The sequence below is a fragment of the Xyrauchen texanus genome, chromosome 10 (assembly GCF_025860055.1).
Source record: "Xyrauchen texanus isolate HMW12.3.18 chromosome 10, RBS_HiC_50CHRs, whole genome shotgun sequence".
In the NCBI taxonomy this organism is placed as follows: domain Eukaryota; kingdom Metazoa; phylum Chordata; class Actinopteri; order Cypriniformes; family Catostomidae; genus Xyrauchen; species Xyrauchen texanus.
Genome location: NC_068285.1, coordinates 30,411,396 through 30,434,450, shown reverse-complemented (window position 1 = coordinate 30,434,450; position 23,055 = coordinate 30,411,396). Strand labels below are relative to the sequence as shown.

General features: G+C 38.3%; 1 protein-coding gene across 1 annotated transcript; it reads right to left on the bottom strand.

Moving 5' to 3' along the window:
• Nucleotides 1–1,070: 1,070 nt before the first annotated feature.
• LOC127650571 (trafficking protein particle complex subunit 3-like) lies at nt 1,071–21,416 on the bottom strand. Its single transcript, XM_052136072.1, has 5 exons — nt 21,276–21,416; nt 16,822–16,919; nt 8,224–8,323; nt 2,725–2,907; nt 1,071–2,610 (listed from the first exon to the last, which is right to left on the bottom strand). The coding sequence occupies exons 1-5, from the start codon at nt 21,315–21,317 to the stop codon at nt 2,491–2,493; spliced, it is 543 nt and encodes a 180-aa protein (XP_051992032.1). The 5' UTR covers nt 21,318–21,416; the 3' UTR covers nt 1,071–2,490.
• Nucleotides 21,417–23,055: the final 1,639 nt, after the last annotated feature.

The window sequence follows — 23,055 nt, the reverse complement described above, 5'->3', positions numbered from 1 at the left end:
AAAAATTAAAATGGATTAGTGTGAACGAGTCACTATCAACTGCTATTTCATGACAATCAGCTAACAAAACACTCTTTAAAATATTCAGTATGCTTTTGTGTTCTGAAATTTAGATTTGGAACAACATCAGGGTGAGTAAATAATGACAGTATTTCCATTCTTGGGTGAACTGTCCTTTAAAAAAAATGGGAAGGTAATGAAGTTGACCAGAGGCAAACCATCAACAAATTGCTTATGAATTGATAAAAGATCAAGTCTGCTTTCTATTGTCTGTTACTGTTGTCATGTCTTTAGACTTGAGGGATGAGGAAAAAACAAAATAGCTTAAAAAAAAAATCAATCCCTTATGGTGCAAAGGAGAACTTGGAATTCCTTGGAAACCTTTTTGCTTTCTCCATGAAGAATTTCAGTATTGGCCTGGCATGACGGCAGATTAGGATGAATGAATAAAGAAAATGGCAAGTAGAGTCATAGGGTCATCTTTTAGTCTGGAGTTTATCCTTCCGTACCTGTTGGGATTGATTTTGGTTTAAATTGACTATGATTGGCTGATGAATACAGACAAAAAAAAAAAAAAAAAACTTAGTTTTGGATGCTTGGCCAAGGCAAGAGGATACTGTAGAAGACATGTTGAACTTTCCTGCATTGTTTTGAAAGAGGAAGAAGAGAGAAATTCCTGGGACCATATGGAAGAGTGATAGAGGTTTTCGCACAGTACACAATCCCAGCTGTATATCCCCATGATACATGCATCTAATTTTACCAAATGATTTACATCGACCATCTGCACAAAACCATTTCCTCTTTCCCTCTCTCTTTCCAATATATACATACAGAATACATAAAATGTATGCATAATCTAGAGAGACCTCTCTTTAGGGGGCGAGGGATTTCTGTCTGACAGTGTACCGCATACATTTTCCACTGTTTTGCTTGTAAATGTAACTAAATCAAGAGTAAGTGAATAAGGAATTTATCAACAAAATAATATCTATGCGCCCCCAAAAAAAAAAAAAAAAACATGTGAGCAATCAAATAACAAATTGAGGAGAAACATTGTAAAATCCATGAGAATAGAGCTACCTCTAGTGGCTTTATGTAATAAAACAATACACAAACAATAAATGCATTATTCAATAACATTTTTTTAAAAAAGGTAAATGAAGTGCATGGAAACTGAATTTGAAAAGGGTTAAAGTTTATAAAACTGAGTCCGGCTCCAGCTTTCAAGGCCAGCTGGGAAGCAGCAGCAGCAGTAGTAGTAGTAGAAAATGTCTTTCCATTTGTGATTGACGAGGTGTGGAATGCTGGAAAATGAGAGCCAAGATCATGACTCCTAAATGATGTAAGGCTATTAACAGGTGTCAGGAATGAAGTTTGAGCTGCACTGGAGAAATTGATGTCTTTCAGCGAAGGACCTCCTCTCCATACACACTGGTCCACACTACAGTGCATCCCGCAGCTACGGCATTAAAACTCACTGCACCAAAAACAGCTCTGTCCTGCACACGCACCAGTGAACCTCCAGGCCCTGATTGCTTCCACATTGCTTGAGTAAACATCTGAGACGAATTAGGCCCCTTGTTATTGTTGTTTGACTAACCACATCGTGTTGCTGCTCTGTAGGAATAACAGTCCCACGATGCAAAGCAACGTACACGACAAGCTGAGGATGGTGATGGGGGCCGTCGTGACACTTCATTACACACGTGTGGAGAGACTGGCCACAGGCTATGCAGCTGTAACATGCACACACAGGTTCCATTATCTACATACATAGACCTCTTCCAGACAGCCCTTAACACTATCAGCCTTTCCCAAAAACATGTGCTTCTATGACCACCGCGTGTAAGACTATGGCTCTGTTCTTGTTGAACATGGGGCCCTTTCTTCAAATGTTGGTTTAAGATTAGCAATCTAAAACTTGTTTTCAAAACAAGCTTCACAAACATAAAAATGCCACAGTGATACGGTCGCGTCGAAAGACATATTACAACTTCAAGAAAATATTAGTTTGTGTCAAAGGCCTATTGAGCGGGAAGAATGAAAAATGAGGGGCTGGGTCGTGGCTGTTGAATGAAAAAAAAATGTAAAAGATGAAGAAATTTAGAAGAGTAACAAATTATATACACTTGAAAGAAACAGACTTAAAAAAAAAAGAGAGACAAATTTATGCATTTACATCTTGTGAAATATTGCAGCCATCTGCCTAAATTAAATAACATGGACCAGATGGAAAGGCCATGATAATCTTAGTGATTTGGGCAGAACATCTGGATGGAACACTTACAACAGCAACAGAGAACCTTCTCATTGGTGAACTCTGGAGAGCATTCTGGTAGCAGTACATGAGTTTTTGTGTAAGAAGGATGGGGTTAAATAAGATGCACCTTATTGATTAAAGGTCTCAAAGAGGTTGCCATCAGAGATGACAACCCAACATAAAAAGTCTCAGGTCAAAAAGGCCAGTGCCTCCTTTGCCAAATCGCCTCATTCATCCCCAGCTGGCATGTTCTCCTCAATCCTTTTGATGAACTTAATGCGGATTTCGGTCACGTTGTCACCTCTTAGCGTGTCCTGAGCAAAACGCACATCCACTGCCATTTGAACCTGTTGGAGTATAAAGACTGCTCTTAGCTATAGTGTGAATTGCAACTGAGGGTTATCAAAAGACACATCAATGATGCTTTTTATCTCAACAGTTCACACAATTACACTCCTTACCATTTCAAGAGCTCCTCTCAGCACTCCACAGAGAAGGCTGGAGTACACCAGATTACTGTGGTTATCAGGAATCTCTACAAAGTCTACAAGAGGGTTGCTTTCAAGGATCAGAGAGAACTCATCTCCAGCAGGACTCCAGTTGGTAACGCTGGGGGTGAAACCCAAATACATCTTGAAGGCAACCTGTTAATATGAAGACAAAAAGGTCCTTCAGTCTTCGTTAAATTGCTTGCCTTCATCTATGATGTCAAGGCCACATTTAAGTGATTTTCCAGAGCTGGGACATTCTTTTTAGATGCTGTATTCACAACTTGGAGTAGCAACACTATGAAATTATGTTTGCAATGGATGAAAGCAATGGAATAGTAGGACTCATACAGAGTTCCCACACATTATCCCAATGAAATTCAATGACTTTTCCATTCGTGAAGGAATTCGTGAAGTATTTTTACAAATGATTTATAGAGATTCACATTCATTCACAAAGATCAATTTCTAGCCAATTGAACGTTTAACAGTTCAGCAGAACTAGAAAATTGATAGTAACTATATAGTGTAACAGTCTGGCTCCAGAAGTATATATCCCATTATTGTTTTCAGGGTTTTTTTTTTCCATTGGGGAATTGGTTATTAATGAGAACCAATAAACCTTTTAAAAACAGACCTACTGTAAGCTCTGAAGCTGTTAATCAATATATATATCTCTCTCTATATATATATCTCTCTCTCTCTCTCTCTCTCTCTCTCTCTCTCTCTCTCTACACACACGCACGCACGCTTTTGAAGCCATCTGTCTGCGTTATTGCAACTTTAAAACCATGTTTAATAGCACAATTCCTGGTTAAAAACTACACCATCCATGATCCTTAGGGGGAAACCCACCAATAAGAGAATCACAACCAATAACTGAGGCAAACGTGCCCTGCAAGCGACTGCCTACACCCACTTGGTATATATTTTTATACATCTGAATATTTTGCAATATACTGTACATTTTCTATGCTTATACTTAACCTTAAATCAATAGTTTTATATTTATCTATCGTTTCCTATCGTGTTCACTCGCAATGCTTCATGGGATAGTAGATAATTAAATTTGACTTTTTCAGCTATTTGTGTTTAAGGGGATAATGATTATTAAAAATCATTCAAATTCAGGCCAATTTGCTAGTGAATCATACAGACTGATTTGTATACCTGTTTGACCCGTTCATTGAAAATAATTTTAAGAGTGCTATGATCACTTAAAATTACTATGGCTTTTGGACTAAGTTGAACTCTACCCAAGAGAGTAAATATATTGCAGAGTAAATATTTTAGAAGAAAATATCTATAAAAAAAAACCAATAATATAAAAAATAAAAGGCTTTTTATGGTATTTAAGATTGTATGCACAATTAATTTAATAATCAAGATTACGAGTACAGCTGCCACAAAGAACTAATCATGAAAATGTAAATTGCAAGTCAAGTCAAAGTTGTACATTATATAGCACATTTAAAAGCAACAGAAGTTGACCCACAGTGCTGCACATTTAAATGCATATATAAATCATAATAATAAAATGGGAACATTATATAGGTAATATACACATATACATACATACATATATATATTTAAAAGGACCAATATGTAACACTGACATCAAGCATTAAAAATGGGTACTGCAGTCCAAATTCAAAATATTATAGAGAGTTGTCTACCCCAACCCTTCCTCCCTAGACTGTAAGCTCATACAGGTTGCCAGGTTGAGGACTCAGCATCTGTTTTAAAGTATCTCTAGGCTTTATGCAGTCTCCATCTTCCAAACGCATTTCCAATACTTATCTGCGTTTTACTACACCTCTGGTCATAGAGATTTTTAGATGGATGTCGACAAGGGTGGAGCCAGGGGTTTTTCAAAAGGGTGGTCAGGCAGGGGCAAGCTATCAGTCTGTGGTGGCACAGAAATGTTCGGGCAGCATTTTTATATCGTTGGACTGTGGAAGGAGATTGGGGTGAGTCGATACAATGATACCTGGGACGGAGAGGTTTGGTGACCTTGGTGTTTGCACATGTTAAGTTTGTACATTTGTACAGAGATGATTTCACCTCTAAAGAACTAAATTGTGCCAAAAAAAAATAAAAGACTAAAACAGCAATTGCCAGTGGGGTGGCCAGGCTTCGGTCCATGGTGGCCACAGCCACTCCTGGCAACCCCCTAGCTCCGCCACTGGATGTCGAGGCTTTGTAGGTCGGGTAGAATCTGTTATCTCAGATTGTGAGCAATCTGGCAATCGGGAAGATCGTGAGAATTCCCGCTGGGCCAGTAAGGTCCGCATGTTGACAAACTTTCATCATAGGTCGCATAACAATTGGAAGCAGTCTTTACATCTGGTATTTAAATCAGAATTGTGTTACATATTATAGCGGACACAGTCTGAATTTTATCATCTCACACACAAACAAATGAGAGAGTAGTCTGTGAGAGACAAAACTGATGTTGCGCCGCTTCACTTGACAGCTCACGGAAGATCCATCAAGAACAGATAAGCTACTAATAGCTGAATGGATGAATGTGTTTCAGGTACAAGATCATCACCAGTTTAATAATGACTGCAGTCACACAATCTCAATCAATTAATCTCTGAAATCCTCTTCCCTAGCAGTCCAGAATGATAATAGCTAAATAATTATTTTTTGTCACAAAATAAATTAATACTTAATGTAAACGAATACAGATGAAACCGACATGGTACGAACATAATGAGACTTCAGTTCTGAAAAGACTAAACAAACTGCACAGAGAATATTAAATGATGTATCATGCGATAAAACCCTCTTAAAGAGACAGAAACCTTTTTGCCTTTGTCCTGAACATTTACATTCCAAGTAAAAGAAAAGTACACGTGTTATTTTTAGACTTATTTCACTCGTATCGTTGTAAAACAGCATGTTTTTAAATGGCATGTAAAAACGTAAAAACAATCACTCAACCTTCATTGTTTCAATCGATCTGTTGTTATTTTAATTATCTAAAATACAAAGCACTGACTATCTTGATTGTTTTAAACAGTTACAGTTCTAGTGTTGTTATGTGCCTAGATAGTCTTTAAAATAAACTTAGTTCACCCAAAAATGAAATTTCTCCCATCATTTACTCACCCTCATGCCACCCCAGATGTGTAAGACTTTCTTTTTTCTGCTGAACACAAATTATGCTTTTTAGAAGAATTTCTCAGTTCTGTTGGTCCTTTCAATGCAAGTGAATGGTGATCAGAACTGAGAAGGTACAAAAATCACATAAATGCAACATAAAAGCAATCCATACAACTCCAGTGATTTAATCTATGTTTTCAGAAGAGCTATGATAGGTGTGGGTAAGAAACAGATCAATATTGAAGTTATTTTTACTATAAAATAGTTATTATTTTACTATAAATTCCAACTCCAGTGGTTTAATCTATGTTTTCAGAAGCGCTATGATAGGTGTGGGTGAGAAACAGATCAATATTGAAGTTATTTTTACTATAAAACTGTTATTATTTTACTATAAATTCTCCTCCCTGTCCAGTGGGGGTATGCTTATGTAAATCACCAAAAATAGAATAACAACTCTAAAGAGGCAAGACCGCTTATGAAAGTGTTGATTTATAGTAAAAAATCTTTGTTTCATTTAATTAATTTATCGGTTTCTCTCTGCTTCTCATTTACTTGCATTGAAATGAACAAACATAGCTGAGATATTCTTCTAAACATCTTCATTCATGTTCTACAGAAGAAAGTCATACACATCTGGGATGGCATGAGGGTGAGGAAATTCTAAAATATCCCTTTAACATTCACTTATTTTTAGAACAAACAATGAAGTCTTATGGGATTCACTAAGATTTTCACTTTGTCATATGTGGTATAATGACATGGAGAGCTTAAATAATTTTCAAGTAACTGCATATTTTTGCAGTGATCTATTATCATCTTCACCTCCAACCCCTCTTTTGGGTGTGGGCTGACTTGGACATGACACGTGTGTATTAGGGAGCAAATCCATGCAGTGCCTTAAAAACAAAGTGCATAATCTTAAAATCAATCCCAAACCAAACCCGTAACCAACGAAGGGAGGCTAGTATAGGAGAGCTGCGATCACTTCTCTTGGTTCCTGTTAAAAACCCAGCTGCAGAATTTTGGACCATCTGTAAATATGGGTTTACAGCATTTAATTTAGCTCTACTCAAAATTTACTGTTATTTTTGTTTGTTTGTTTTTTGTTTGTACACTTTTTTTCATCAGTGTAGTGTTGTAACAAATCACAGGCATGCCTTAATGCCAATTTCTGTGTATAACAGTTTTGTTTTTTTATGCTGCTAAAAGGGCCAATGTGAAGTCTTGATTTACTGATATACCACATATAAAAAGCAGCAAGTAACCTTATTCATGGACACAGTTGGAGCTTGTTTTGGATGTGTAGCCTACTTAATGATTATGGCATGCAGATGCCCCCCAAAAAATTAAGTATTTTAAAGGAAATTCTATTAATTTAAATTAATCAAATACAATAACAAGGAAATAATTTATTTTTCAATTATTTCAAAGTATGATTTTTGTCATAATCTTGCATTTGACTCCTTGCCTTTTGTTTACTGTTTTCATTGTTAATTAAATAACCTTATGCTTTGTTACACTATTTTGTTACTGTTTTATTTCGTGTAATTGGAGCTTTTAGAGCTATCCTGGCGATTAAATCTTTTTGACAGGCCAAAAACTGTCTGGCACCTGAATTTTGGACAGTAAAAATTTATTTAAATTTAGTTCAGGGGCCGCCACCGTTACACTACATTGTATTAATGTTTCATGATTTTTACAGGCCTGGATATTACAATATTTAAAATTCCCTGTAATTTCCAGTGGTTTTCAAAGACTGTAGACACCCTGCTCACAAGTTCAGGAGTCTGATCAGGAGTCTATTGATCTGAGCAAACTGATACATACTGGATTAACATGTCAACATGGCACAACTGATGGGAAATTATGAGAGAAAGAACAAGCAGACAGGGGAACAGACAGACAGACAAGAGTAAAAAAAAAAAAAAAAGAGACCAAGCAAGTGAAGACAGGTGAAAGACATAGAGAATAAACGCTGCCAATTCAGTCAGTGTGAACCCTACGCTCAGGGTGAGGTGCAGTGTTTAGTGAAAAAGCACAGACTGTGGCTCTCCCAGACCAAAGAAAACAAGCTCAGAGAAACAAGTGTCTCGGTTCACTCTAATGCCACACAAACGGCCAACCAGTTGGCTTTGCGGTAGCATAGCATGGATGTTTCTCAAACTGTGTGACTCTGAAATGGTAGAAAGATATGATGAAAGCTCTGAAAGTATGTGGGCTTCTGCAGGATGAAGTTCAAATTCCAGTCATTGTCTGCGTATTTACTTGGTTGCCTGCTTCCCAATTTACTCTCACTCTTTTTTTGGCCTAAGGGGGAGATCTACAGGCACTACGATTGGCTCAAAGTACTCGTGTTACCTTTGCAATGACATCGGCCGTTTCTCGGAAATCCTGACACCTCCCCACACTTGACCGAGCCAAGAAGTCCTCAATCAGACGCACACCGATATTGTATCCCCTTGAAAGGATGGAAGAAGAGGAAAATGTGTCAACGTCAGAGCAACTTCTGAGCAAAGTGCAAGAGCACTTGCTTTTGTTCACCCCTATTTCAACCACAAACCATAAAAACTTTAATCTCCTATACTTTGAAAGTCTTGGAAATAAATAATTCAACCAAAAACTTTAAATATGTCATCATTTAGACACTCATAAGTGTCTTTCTTTCTTGGAACACAAAAGGTGAGAAGCGTTAGCCTCAGCCCCATTCACATTCATAGCACCTTTTTTTCTCTCCATACAATGAAAGTGAATGGTGACCCAAGTTAATATCCAGCCTAACATCTCCTTTTAATTTCCATGGAAGAAATTAAGTCATATGGGTTTGAACCCCCTTAAAAATAACCAAACTGAGACCTTTTTTCAGTTCAACCACAAACAAATAAATATATAAACAGTGAAACAATGTCTTCTTTATATCCAAATGTTACCATCCACAGTGTACCTGTTTTTGTCCATTTTGTGACAGGGTCTCAGCCCACTAATCATCATCATTATCATTAGTTTATGAAACATAGTCAACTTGAATATTAGGGATGCTTCAATCAGGATTTTAACATCCAATACCGATCGCCGATGTTCTTTTCATCTCATCAATCGATGCTGATCATTTAACATTTTATCAGCAGCTCAGTCAAAACTGGTTATATGTAAGCTTTCTGCTCAATGTCACTGTTAACAAAATTTCCCTGTAAGTAAAACCATAGTTGATGGCTGGTTTTTGCTGTCAGTCAATAATTCAGTATACACAAAATATAATTAAAAAAATAAATGGTACCCTTTATTCTAGGCTTTAAAACCTAGTAGGCTTAAACGTACCATTCTTTACTGTATAAAAGATAGTCCTAAAGAATGAGGCTTAATGTCAAACTGAAGTTGAACTGATAACCCATTGGTGTAATTAAATTTAAAGTTAATTTTTTTTCCCAAAAAAGTCAAATCTTGCTTTTGCTCATATCATGTACGATAAATTCAAAAAAGCAGGAGTAAAAATATTGTATTTCAGCCATGTTGCCAAATCCAATATCAGTTGGACTACTGGATTAGTTCAAGGCATGGTTTAAATGAAAAAAAAAAAAACTTTCGGCCAAAGACTACATGCTGCCCACTGATTCTCTAAATCACATCGATTTGACTCCAAGCATCTCAGGGTTTTCCACTCATCTTCCCTTATTTTCTCACAATCTTAAGACTTGCAAGAATACAACATAAGGTGGAAAAGTTGTTTATAAAAAATTTTAAACAACAAATAAGAGAAAAAAAAAAAAGAATCAACACTCTCCGACTTCTTAATCTGGATACATTCTGATGGGGCAAGAAATGTTGAGATGTACAGCCAAAAGTGGAACAGAATCATGCATTTGAAAGCTGCACTTTTCATTTAGCACTGCAGGGCTGGAGAGAAACGGTTCTCAAAAAACCCAAAGTGTCACATTTTACACTCTCAATAGCACCCAACCCATCTGCTGAAAACTTGATGGCACAGGGCAAATCACCACACCTATACAGCATACAGCCAGTACAGAAGCACAGTGCTTTGAAAATACAAAAATCAATAACCTGGCAGGACTCGGTTTTTTAATAGGAAACCGAATGGACAAAATCACCCTTACACTTTACTAAAACATTTTTGGCATACAATAAACAAAGATACATTAGGTCAAAAGGAAAAGTTATATTGTGTAATTTAGCCTTTGTCAACTATCTTTCAAACTAGTTAACCTAGAACATTGTAAACTGAATCATTTTAAAATAGAAAAATGGCATGAGTGTCCATAGCAGTGTGGCATGCTATTCTCGATCTAAACTTTTTTTAACCCATTATACTATTGTAAAAAACTATATAACTATATATATATATAACTATATATAACTATATATATAACTATATATAACTATATATATAACTATATATAACTATATAACTATATATAACTATATATATATACTATATATATATATATATATATATATATATATGAATGAGAGAGAGAGAGAGAGAGAGAGAGAGAGAGAGAGAGAGAGAGAGAGAGCTATCAGGGCTGCAAAATTAATCGAAAAAAAATCGAAACCACGATATGAACTTGTGCGAATATTAAATTGCAAAGGGCTGTGATTGAATTAAATAATTAAATAAATAAAAGTTTATTTGCGCTGCTCTATCCAGTCTATATTAAGTTAGAGCATTGTTACTGAGCTTTCAGAGCAGTTCTGCGCTCCACAACTCCCTCTCATGCTTAGAGTTATAGAAGTGCTCAGAGCTCGGTTCCGTTTGCTTACGTGTGCTAAACGCTTTATTTACACTAAACTGGCACATCATGCGTGAAGAGTTTTTTATTATTATCTGCGGTAGCAGCATGTCAGTCTCCGAAAGGCACATGCATCATAATAATAACGTAGAATACAAGATGGGGTATAATTCAAACATATTTATTAAATGATTGCTGAGCAAACAGCATTATCAGTAACACCTGTAGAGTCCAGAAACATCTCTTCATTCTCCTGTCATTTGTTTACCTCACGAGAGAGCGTGTCACCCTTATTACACTCCCCGCGGAAACAAGTGAAAGCGGAACTAATATTATCAACATCCAACAAAATGAAAAGGAACATACATATAATAAATCTATCAAATATTTAGTTACTATAATATAATGCATTGCTAAATTAAATATAATAAAATAATGAATACAAATAATTAAATGAAATGGTGACAAACTAACCAAAACTTAATTTCACTTTAAATTTAATTACACCAATGGGTTATCAGTTCAACTTCAGTTTGACATTAAGCCTCATTATTTAGGACTATCTTATATACAGTAAAGAATAGTTTGTATAAGCCTATTAGTTTTAAGGCCTATAATAAAGAGTAACATTTATATTTTAAGATTATATTTTGTGTTTATTGAATTATTCAATCAACCAACATTATTTTTGACAGCAAAAACAACATGTCAACAACTATGGTTTTACCAACAGGGAAATTTTGTTAGTGACATTGAGCAGAAAGCTTACATATAACCAGTTTTGACAGAGCTGCTGATAAAAGTTAAATGATCAGCATCGATTGATGAGATGAATAGAAAATTGGAGATCGGCATCAGATGTTAATACTGATTGGAGCATCCCTAATATTCAAATTGTCGGCGTTTCAAAAACTAATGATTAGGGGTGCAACAATACAGTTAGCTCACGGTTCAATACATCCCTTGGTTTTTTAACCACAGTTTTCGGTTCGTTTCTGATGGCTTGGCACATCAGATTGTTTTTGTTATTCTATGCTCAGGCGACAAGAACAGTAAGAGGTTAAGGAGAAAAACAAATACTATTTTTTTATTGCAATACTCTTGCTTTATTTTACTTTAAAGCAAAAAAAAAAAAAAATTCCACTTGTACACATTGCTAGTGTATTGTATAATTTCTTCCTCTGTGGAGGGCACAGGATACTGTACTAGACCCTGTATATCAAAGAGAATGATGCTTTAGTACAATTACACCTCCCCCACACAGATGCACACACATGCATGCACAGCTCAGAACCACTTCGCTGTCCTTGTCTGCATATCGCGGTGCCGTTTTGTGGTCCGTTCTGCATAACTCGGTGGCTCACTTTTGCTTATAGCGGCCCAGTCGGCATATTTCGAGGCCAACCCACCGGCCTGCTCTGTTCTCCCGATGGCCAGTCAGCCCTTGATCGACCCCAAAGTGCATTGGCCCACTGGGAATATGCCCAGTATGCCAGATTAACAGTCCAGCCCTGGAGGTTGGGAATTACCTCGGCGCTGAAAAAAGTGCAAGATGGTAGTCTGAAATGCGGATCGAGCGCTTTCATAAGGTGGCGAAAGCCCACATCTCAAATCACCGAAAACGTTGGCAAATCTTTGGCAATGAACACCCCCACTGCCTTTGTTATTTTTTCACATCTCTTGGAGCCATTTGGGTATGTATGTTGGAAGGAATAAACAAGGGACTGTTGCTTTTTGGATGACTGTATTACCTGCCCTGCTATCCTGCTTTCAGACAGTGATATCGCTGGGTGATGGCACCGCAGATGTGCAGTCATGTTGGAAGTGTTTCCATTTGAGTAGGCAACATGTGTAAAACAATGCTTGCACACAGTAATTTTTTTGTTTACCATTTTTTCTTCCTCGGCATTATACTAAGTGGAAAAAACGAAAAAAACGAAAAACCACAGATTTGAAAGATGGTGGTGCTTCCTTGTACTGCAGCCTCACTTCACCGCTCACCATGTTAAAGTGTGAAATCTGACATCAGCATTGCAAGCATGGTTAAGCGCCCCCTAACTTTAGTGCATAGTGATTGGATATTTACTTGCAGGGAGGCGTTTCCTCATCTAAGAGCGTTTGTTTGAAATCTTTGCAAATGTATTAAAAATTTAAAAAAAAAAAAAAAAAAAAATCACATGTGCATAAGTATTCACAGCCTTTGCCATGACACTCAAAATTGAGCTCAGGTGCATCCTGTTTCCACTGATCATCCTGGAGATGTTTCTACAACTTAATTGGAGTCGACCTGTGGTAAATTCAGTTGATTGGACATGATTTGGAAAGGCACACACCTGTATATATAAGGTCCCAGAGTTAACAGTGTATGTCAGAGCACAAACCAAGCCAGGAAGTCCAAGAAATTGTCTGTAGACCTCCGAGACAGGCTTGTATCGAGGCACAGATCTGGGGAAGGGTACAGAAACATTTCTGCACCATTGAAGGTCCCAATGAGCACAGTGGCCCCCATCATCCATAAATGGAAGTTTGGAACCACCAGGATTCTTCCTTGAGCTGGCTGCCAGGCCAAACTGAGTGATCGGGGGAGAAGGGCCTTATTCAGGGAGGTGACCAAGAACCCGATGGTCACTCTGACAAGGCTCCAGCGTTTCTCTGTGGAGAGAGGAGAACCTTCCAGAAGAACAACCATCTCTGCCGCACTCCACCAATCAGGCCTGTATGGTAGAGTGGCCAGACGGAAGCCACTCCTCAGTCCATGACATCCCGCCTGGAGTTTGCCAAAAGGCACCTGAAGGACTCTCAAATCATGAAAAAAAAAAATTCTCTGGTCTGATGAAAAAGATTTAACTATTTGGCCTGAATGGCAGGCGTCATGTCTGGAGGAAACCAGGCACCGCTCATCACCTGGCCAATACCATCCCTACAGTGAAGCATGGTGGTGGCAGCATCATGCTGTGGGGATGTTTTTCAGCAGGAGGAACTAGGAGACTAGTCAGGATCGAGGGAAAGATGAATGCAGCAATGTACAGAGACATCCTTGATGAAAACCTGCTCTAGAGCACTCTGGTCCTCAGACTGGGGTGATTGTTCATCTACCAACAGGACAATGACCCTAAGCACACAGCCAAGATAACAAAGGTGTGTCTACGGGACAACTCTGTGAATGTCCTTGAGTGGCCCAGCCAGAGCCCAGACTTGAACCCGATTGAACATCTCTGGAGAGATCTGAAAATGGCTGTGCACTGACGCTCCCCATCCAACCTGATGGAGCTTGAGAGTTCCTGCAAAGAATGGGAGAAATTGCCCAAAAATAGGTGTCAAGTTGTAGCATCATACTCAAAAACTTGAGGCTGTAATTGGTGCCAAAGGTGCTTAAACAAAGTATTGAGCAAAGGCTGTGAATACATGTAATTTTTTTTTTTTAATTTTTTAATTTTGAATAACTTTGCAAATATTTAAAACTAACTTCTCTTTCATGTTATCATTACGTGGAATTGTTTGTAGAATTTTGAGGAAAATAATGAATTTAATCATTTTTGGAATAAGGCTGTAACATACCAAAATGTGGAAAAAGTGAAGCGCTGTGAATACTTTCCAGATGCACTGTGTGCATATATATATATATATATATATATATATATATATATATATATATATATATCTCTCTATCTAAAATATATATATATATATATATATGTCAGAAGTTTACATATACCTTAGTCAAATATATTTAAACTCAGTCTTTCACAATTCCTGACATTTAATCATAGAAAACATTCAGTTTTAGGTCAGTTAGGATCACTACTTTATTTTAAGAATGTGAAATGTAAGTATAATAGTAGAAAGAATGACTTTGTTGTCCTTAAGATATTTTGCCACAACTTTGGCGGTATGCTTGGGGTTGTCCATTTGGAAGACGCATTTACGAACAAGATTTCTTCATGGCTGATGTCTTAAGATGTTGCGTCAATATATCCACATAATTTTCCTTCCTCATGATGCCATCTATTCTATGCAAAGTGTAACAGTCCCTCCTGCAGCAAAGCACCCCCACAACATGATGCTGCCATGCTTCACAGTTGGGATGGTGTTCTTCAGCTTACAAGCCTCAACCATTTTTCCTCCAAACATAACGATGGTCATTATGGCCAAAAGTTAAATTTTTGATTCATCAGACCAGAGAAAAAAAAGTCTGTCACCAAACTGTAGTCTGGCTTTTTTATGGTGGTTTTAGAGCATTGGCTTCTTCCTTGCTGAGCTTCCTTGTTATTTCGATATAGGGCTTGTTTTACTGTGGATATACACTCACCTAAAGGATTATTAGGAACACCATACTAATACTGTGTTTGACCCCCTTTCGCCTTCAGAACTGCCTTAATTCTACATGGCATTGATTCAACAAGGTGCTGAAAGCATTCTTTAGAAATGTTGGCCCATATTGATAGGATAGCATCTTGCAGTTGATGGAGATTTGTGGGATGCACATCCAGGGCACGAAGCTCCCGTTCCACCACATCCCAAAGATGCTCTATTGGGTTGAGATCTGGTGACTGTGGGGGCCATTTTAGTACAGTGAACTCATTGTCATGTTCAAGAAACCAATTTGAAATGATTCGAGGTTTGTGACATGGTGCATTATCCTGCTGGAAGTAGCCATCAGAGGATGGGTACATGGTGGCCATAAAGGGATGGACATGGTCAGAAACAATGCTCAGGTAGGCCGTGGCATTTAAATGATGCCCAATTGGCACTAAGGGGCCTAAAGTGTGCCAAGAAAACATCCCCCACACCATTACACCACCACCACCAGCCTGCACAGTGGTAACAAGGCATGATGGATCCATGTTCTCATTCTGTTTACGCCAAATTCTGACTCTACCATCTGAATGTCTTAACAGAAATCGAGACTCATCAGACCAGGCAACATTTTTCCAGTCTTCAACTGTCCAATTTTGGTGAGCTCTTGCAAATTGTAGCCTCTATTTCCTATTTGTAGTGGAGATGAGTGGTACCCGGTGGGGTCTTCTGCTGTTGTAGCCCATCCGCCTCAAGGTTGTGCGTGTTGTGGCTTCACAAATGCTTTGCTCCATACCTCGGTTGTAACGAGTGGTTATTTCAGGCAAAGTTGCTCTTCTATCAGCTTGAATCAGTCGGCCCATTCTCCTCTGACCTCTAGCATCAACAAGGCATTTTCGCCCACAGGACTGCTGCATACTGGATGTTTTTCCCTTTTCACACCATTCTTTGTAAACCTTAGAAATGGTTGTGCGTGAAAAATCCCAGTAACTGAGCAGATTGTGAAATACTCAGACCGGCCCGTCTGGCACCAACAACCATGCCACGCTCAAAATTGCTTAAATCACCTTTCTTTCCCATTCTGACATTCAGTTTGGAGTTCAGGAGATTGTCTTGACCAGGACCACACCCCTAAATGCATTGAAGCAACTGCCATGTAATTGGTTGATTAGATAATTGCATTAATGAGAAATTGAACAGTTGTTCCTAATAATCCTTTAGGTGAGTGTAAATACTTGTCTACCTGTTTCCTCAAGAATCTTTACATGGTCCTTTGCTGTTGTTCTGGGATTGATTTGCCCTTTTAGCACCAAACTACATTAATCTCTAGGAGACAGAATGTGTCTCCTTCCTGAGCGGTATGATGGCCCACGGTGTTTATACTTGCGTACTATTGTTGGTACCTTTGGGCATTTCGAAATTGCTCCGAAGGATGAACCAGACTTGTGGAGGTCCACAATTTTTGTTCTGAGGTCTTGGCTGATTTCTTTGTCAAGCAAAGAGGCACGAGTTTGAAGGTAGGTCTTAAAATACATCCACAGGTACACCTCCAATTAAGAACACCACCTATCAGAAGCTAATTGTCTAAAGGCTTGAAATCATTTCATGGAATTTTCAAGGCTGCTTAAAAGCACAGTTAACTTAGAGTATGTAAACGTCTGACTGACCGGAATTGTGATAAAAGTCTGTAAACAATTTTTGGAAAAATGAGTTGTGTCATGCACAAAGTAGATGTCCTAAACAACTTGCCAAAACTACAGTTTGCTAATATAAAATCTGTGGAGTGGTTAAAAAATTAGTTTTAATTCCTTCATCCTAAGTGGATGTAAACTTCAGACATCAACTGAGATATATATATATATATATATAATGTGAGCAGAATGGATGGAAATGCAGAGAGGAAAGAGAGACTCACATCTTATCCAGTTGTTTATTCACCTCCTCATCATTTTCATAGTCCTTACACAGCTGAGTGACCAGGGCTCCATAGGTGAGGGTAAATAGTTCAGAATTCTGTTAGAGACACAGAACAGCCCAAAATGACTCACACACCACCTTCATGGCACCAACATTATATACATTTTAGTGTATTGACTGAGAAAATCTGAAACGGAATGGTAATAATGGATATTTATATACACATATACACACACACACACACACAGTACACCCCTCACATTTTTGTAAATATTTGATTCAATCTTTTCATGGGACAACACTGAAGATATGACACTTCACTACAATGTAAAGTAGTGAGTGTACAGCTTGTATAACAGTGTAAAGTTTCTGTCCCCTCAAAATAACTCAACACACAGCCATTAATGTCTAAACCGCTGGCAACAAATGTGAGTACACCCCTAAGTGAAAATGTCCAAATTGGGCCCAATTAGCAATTTTTCCTCCCCGGTGTCATGTGACTCGTTAGTGTTACAAGGTCTCAGGTGTGAATGGGGAGCAGGTGTGTTAAATTTGGTGTCATCGCTTTCACACTCTCTCAAACTGGTCACTGGAAGTTCAACATGGCACCTCATGGCAAAGAACTCTCTAAGGATCTGAAAAAAAGAATTGTTGCTCTACATAAAGATGGCCTAGGCTATAAGAAGATTGCCAAGACCCTGACACTGAGCTGCAGCACGGTGGCCAAGACCATACAGTGGTTTAACAGGACAGGTTCCACTTAGAACAGGCCTCGCCATGGTCGACCAAAGAAGTTGAGTGCACGTGCTCAGCATCATAACCAGAGGTTGTCTTTGGGAAATAGACGTATGAGTGCTGCCAGCATTGCTGCAGAGGTTGAAGGGGTCAGCCTGTCAGTGCTCAGACCATATGCTGCACACTGCATCAAATTGATCTGCATGGCTGTCATCCCAGAAGGAAGAATCTTCTAAAGATGATGCACAAGAAAGCCTGCAAACAGTTTGCTGAAGAAAAGCAGACTAAGGACATGGTTTACTGGTACCATGTCCTGTGGTCTGATGGGACCAAGATAAAATTATTTGGTTCAGATGGTGTCAAGCGTGTGTCACAGCAACCAGGTGAGGAGTACAAAGACAAGTGTGTTTTGCCTACAGTCAAGCATGGTGGTGACAGCTGACTTGAACCCGATTTAACATCTCTGGAGAGATCTGAAAATGGCTGTGCACAGACGCTCCCCATCCAACCTGATGGAGCTTGAGAGGTCCTGCAAAGAAGAATGGGAGAAACTGACCAAAAATAGCTGTGCCAAGCTTGTAGTATCATACACAAAAAGACTTCAGGCTGTAATTGGTGCCAAAGGTGCTTCAACAAAGTATTGAGCAAAGGCTGTGAATACTTATGTACATGCGATTTTATTTATTTTTAATACATTTGCAAAGATTTCAAACAAACTTCTTTCACATTGTCATAATGGGGTATTGTTTGAAGAATTTTTAGGAAAATAATGAATTGAATTAATTTTGGAATAAGGCTGTAAAAAAAACAAAATGTGGTGCTGCGAATACTTTCCGGATGCACTGTATATGCATATATAACTCAGCAAAAAAAGAGAAACGTCCTCTAAATTTCAACTGCTTTTATTTTCAGCAAACTTATCATGTGTAAATATTTGTATGAACATAAAAAGATTCAACAACTAAGACATAAACTGAACAAGTTTCACAGACATATGACTTACATTTGATTTTGACAGTCAGGGACACATTATTACATTTCTGTAAGTCAGTATTTGCTGTGGCCATCAGCTGCATTAAGTACTGCAGTGCATCTCCTTCTCATGAACTGCACCAGATTTGCCAGTTCTTGCTGTGAGATGTTACCCCACTCTTCCAACGAGGCACTTGCAAGTTCCCGGACATTTCTGGGGGGAATGGCCCTAGCCCTCACCCTCCGATCCAACAGGTCCCAGACATGCTCAATGGGATTGAGATCTGGGCTCTTCGCTGGCCATGGCAGAATACTGACATTCCTGTCTTGCAGGAAATCAAGGACAGAACGAGTAGTATGGCTGGTGGCATTATCATGCTGGAGGGTCATGTCAGGATGAGCCTAAAGAAAGGGTACCACATGACAGAGGAGAATGTCTTCCCTGTAACACACAGCATTGAGATTGCCTGCAATGACAACAAGCTCAGTCCGGTGATGCGGTTTCACACTGCCCCAGACCATGACGGACCCTCCACCTCCAAATCGATCCTGCTCCAGAGTACAGGCTTCAATGTAACACTCATTCCATTGACAATAAAACACGAGTCCGACCATCAACCCTGGTGAGACAAAACTGCGACTCTTCAGTGAAGAGCACTTTTTGCCAGTCCTGTCTTGTCCAGCGAAGGTGGGTTTGTTCCCAAAGGCGACATTGTTGCCGGTGATGTCTTGTAAGGACCTACCTTTACAACAGGCCTACAAGAACTCAGTCCAGCCTCTCTCAGCCTATTACGGACAGTCTGAGCACTGATCGAGGGATTGTGCGTTTCAGGTGTAACTCTGCAGTTGTTGTACCGGATGTACCGACCCTGTGCAGGTGTTGTTACACGTGGTCTGCCACTGCGTGAATGATCAGCTGTCCTTCCTGTCTCCCTGTAGCACTGTCTTAGGTGTCTCACAGTACGGATATTGCAATTTATTGCCCTGGCCACATCTACAGTCCTCATGCCTCCATGCAGCATGCCTAAGGCACGTTCACGCAGATGTGCAGGGACCCTGGGAATCTTTCTTTTGGTGTATTTCAGAGTCAGTAGAAATGTCTCTTTATGTCCTAAGTTTTTATAACTGTAACCTTAATTGCCTACTGTCTGTAAGCTGTTAAAGTGTCTTAACGACCATTCCACAGGTGCATGTTTATTAATTGTTTATGGTTCATTGAACAAGCATGGAAAACATTGTTTAAACCCTTTACTATAAAGATCTGTAAAGTTATTTGTATTTTTATGTCCTGAAAAAGGGACATTTCGAGAAACTCATCAGTCAATCATTGTTTTGAGGAATGAAGTCTATACAAAGCTCGACAGTTTTTAAAGACAAAGGACAACTGGCTCTAACAAGGACAGAAAGAGATGTGGAAGGCCAGAAGTACAACTTAACAAGAGGATAAGTACATCAGAGTCTCTTGTTTGATAAATAGATGCATCACATGTCCTCAGCTGACAGCTTCATTGAATTCTACCCAATCTTCAACACCATTTTCATGTACAACAGTAAAGAGATGACTCAAGGGTGCAGGACTTTTGGGAAAAATGCAAAGAAAAATACACTTTTGAAATAGAAAAACAAAATGAAAATGTTAGAGTGGGCAAATAAACACAGACATTGGACAACAGAAAATTGAAAGTGTTATTGATCTTAACCCCATTGAGTTTTTGTGGGATCAGCTAGACTGTAAGGTGCGTGAGAGTTTCCCGAAAAGACAGCCTCATCTATGGCAAGTGCTGCAAGAAGTGTGGGCTGAAATGTTACCTGAGAATCTGGACAAATTGACAGCTAGAATGCCAAGGATCTGCAAGGCTGTCATTGCTGCATGTGGATGATTTTTTGATGAGAACTCTTTGAAGTAGTTTAAGAAGTTCAGATTTTTTTTTTAATTCGTAATAGTAATTTTTCATGTTATTAATGTCCTGACTATACATTGTGATCAGTTGAATGCCACTTAGATAAAAGTACCCATTTCCTTCCATAAGAGCATATATATATATATATATATATATATATATATATATATATATATATATATATATATATATATATATATATATATATATATAAAAATAAAATAAGGATACTTTACTGATCCAAACTTCTAAACAAATGATCATACTCTAGTGCATCATAGTACACGGAATAAAGTTTTCAGATTTTAAATGGAGCAGCAGATAGTAGACTTGAGCGCCCCTTTGCGGCACAACATGTAGTTAACGTTTCATATCAAAATGTTATCCAAACGTAATTTTAGGAAACAAAAAAAAATATATATATATACACGTTTTTCTGACTTCACTACTGTATTGTTTTAGTCTATGTTGAAGATATAATCATGCTTTATATAGACCAAATGTGCAAACTACAAAGAAATATGTAATTACATTTTTTGTTTTCACTAATTCTACATATAAACATTTTACTTCAATCTCATCAAGATTTGTTTATAATTAATCAGGCGCGCTGCTGACAGACAAGAATGCGGGAGAGACTCGTGTGCAGCAGAACAACATCATATAGCTGAATCAACTAACACATGTCAGGTAACAAATATACTACACTATAATATATTGATCTTTTTCTATAAATAAATAGACGTTGCTCTATTGTACATGGAATTTACCCGATAGGAATAGCTAGTTAGCTAGCTGACCTGAATTCAGTGCAGATGTTCTGAAATGCGACACACATACTCACCATTTTCTTGTTGTCTGCAGCTCTGTTCGATTGTCTAGACATGCTGTCTTATATTGCAGGTATGTACAGAAAGGTTACATATAATATTTTATTAATCTATTACGTGCAGTGAGTCCCGTGATGCTGTTCCTGTCACGGTTTTCGATTTACTTCCTGAATCGCCACAGAATCGCCGGAAGTCTAGATTCGCTTTTAACTGTGGATATTGTAGTTCTATTCAGTGAAGGCTTGAAAGAATACACGTTTTTAATCGCGTATTTTTATTTAATGGAGTTTATGCAGTGAAATAACAGTGACTTTTATGGTGAATTAAAGTGATATAGGCTTACTTTTAATTTAATCAGCACTCAATAACATGTAAAGCAGATTGACATACTCTCAGAATTTAACGCTAAACTGGGGCACTTATTACTTTTCCCACTAGATGGCTGCAAATACGTTAAACTAAGAGCTTGGTTGGGTGTAAATCTAAAGTCTCTGTTCTAGGTAAACTATAAAATTGGCTAAAAGTGATGTTATCACGAATCTAAGAAGCAGTTCCATGTATATTCTGATGAAAATTTGGCAAACCTAAGATAACTTATTTCAACCACACAATAGCTGCCATAAAACGTGTATACTAGCTATTATAGTCTATACATTAAAACATTAAAGGAACTTACATGACCACGGTTTCTTTTAAAAGGTTTAAGGTTTTCACTTAGTATGTGTTTATTTATTTTTTGAGGAAAATTAAATTATTGGATTGAAGGTCAATGAGTTTCTACCCACTGAGTTTCTCTAAAGTCTAAATATTTTTGTCTTAAGCTAATCAGAAAATAATATTTGTCTTGTAGCTACTCTGGATTTCATCAATAGCATTACTCAGGGCTGCCAAGTTTCACCAAAAATTCTGAGTGACATTACTGGTATGGGGTGGAGTGACCCACAATTTTGCACCCCTCACTCCCACCCAAATATTTTTGAACCAAAAACTGTTTCCTGCTATTTTACATATTGTTCATAATTGACCAGCACAAGTAGAAATGTAAACAATTATAAAATCTGATAAAATAAGACAAATTCAGACTAATACATTTCAATGTTTTACTTATAACATTTCAATGAATACAAATGGATGAAACCTTTCAGGTGAGACACGACCTGAGTGTGGACACTTCTGCCAGGTGTTTCTATGAGGGCAGTAGAAAAAGGCTACAGAATTCAATTTGTTCGCCGTCCTCCGCATTTCAACGGCATGGTTCCCACTACCGTGAAACCGGAACAAGCATGTCTACTGTTGGAAAAACTGCAAATCTCTTGGTCAAAGGGGCCATAGAACATGTTCCCCTTTCAGAGAGAGAGAGTCAGGTTACGACAGTGAAACTTCCTGGTCCCCAAAAAGGATGGAGGGTTGCGTCCGATTTTAGACATTCAAGGCTTAAATCGCTCAGAGGGTGTTCAAGTTGAAGATGCTAACCGTCAAAACGGTCGTGTCTCAAATCCAATATTGCGATTGGTTGGTCACGATCGAACTCATGGACGCGCACTTTCATATAGAAAGTCTGCCACAACACAGGAGGTTCCTGAGGTTCGCTTTCCGGGGCGAAGCTTTCCAAAATTGGGTTCTTCCATTCGGCCTACCTTATCACCCCGCACATTCATGGAATGCATGGATACAGCACTGGCTCCTTTGCGACTCCGGGGCATCCGCATTCTGAATTTCATAGACGACTGGCTGATACTAGCACAGTCAAAAGAACTGGCATTACAGCACAGGGATATCGTCCTAGCTCATCTG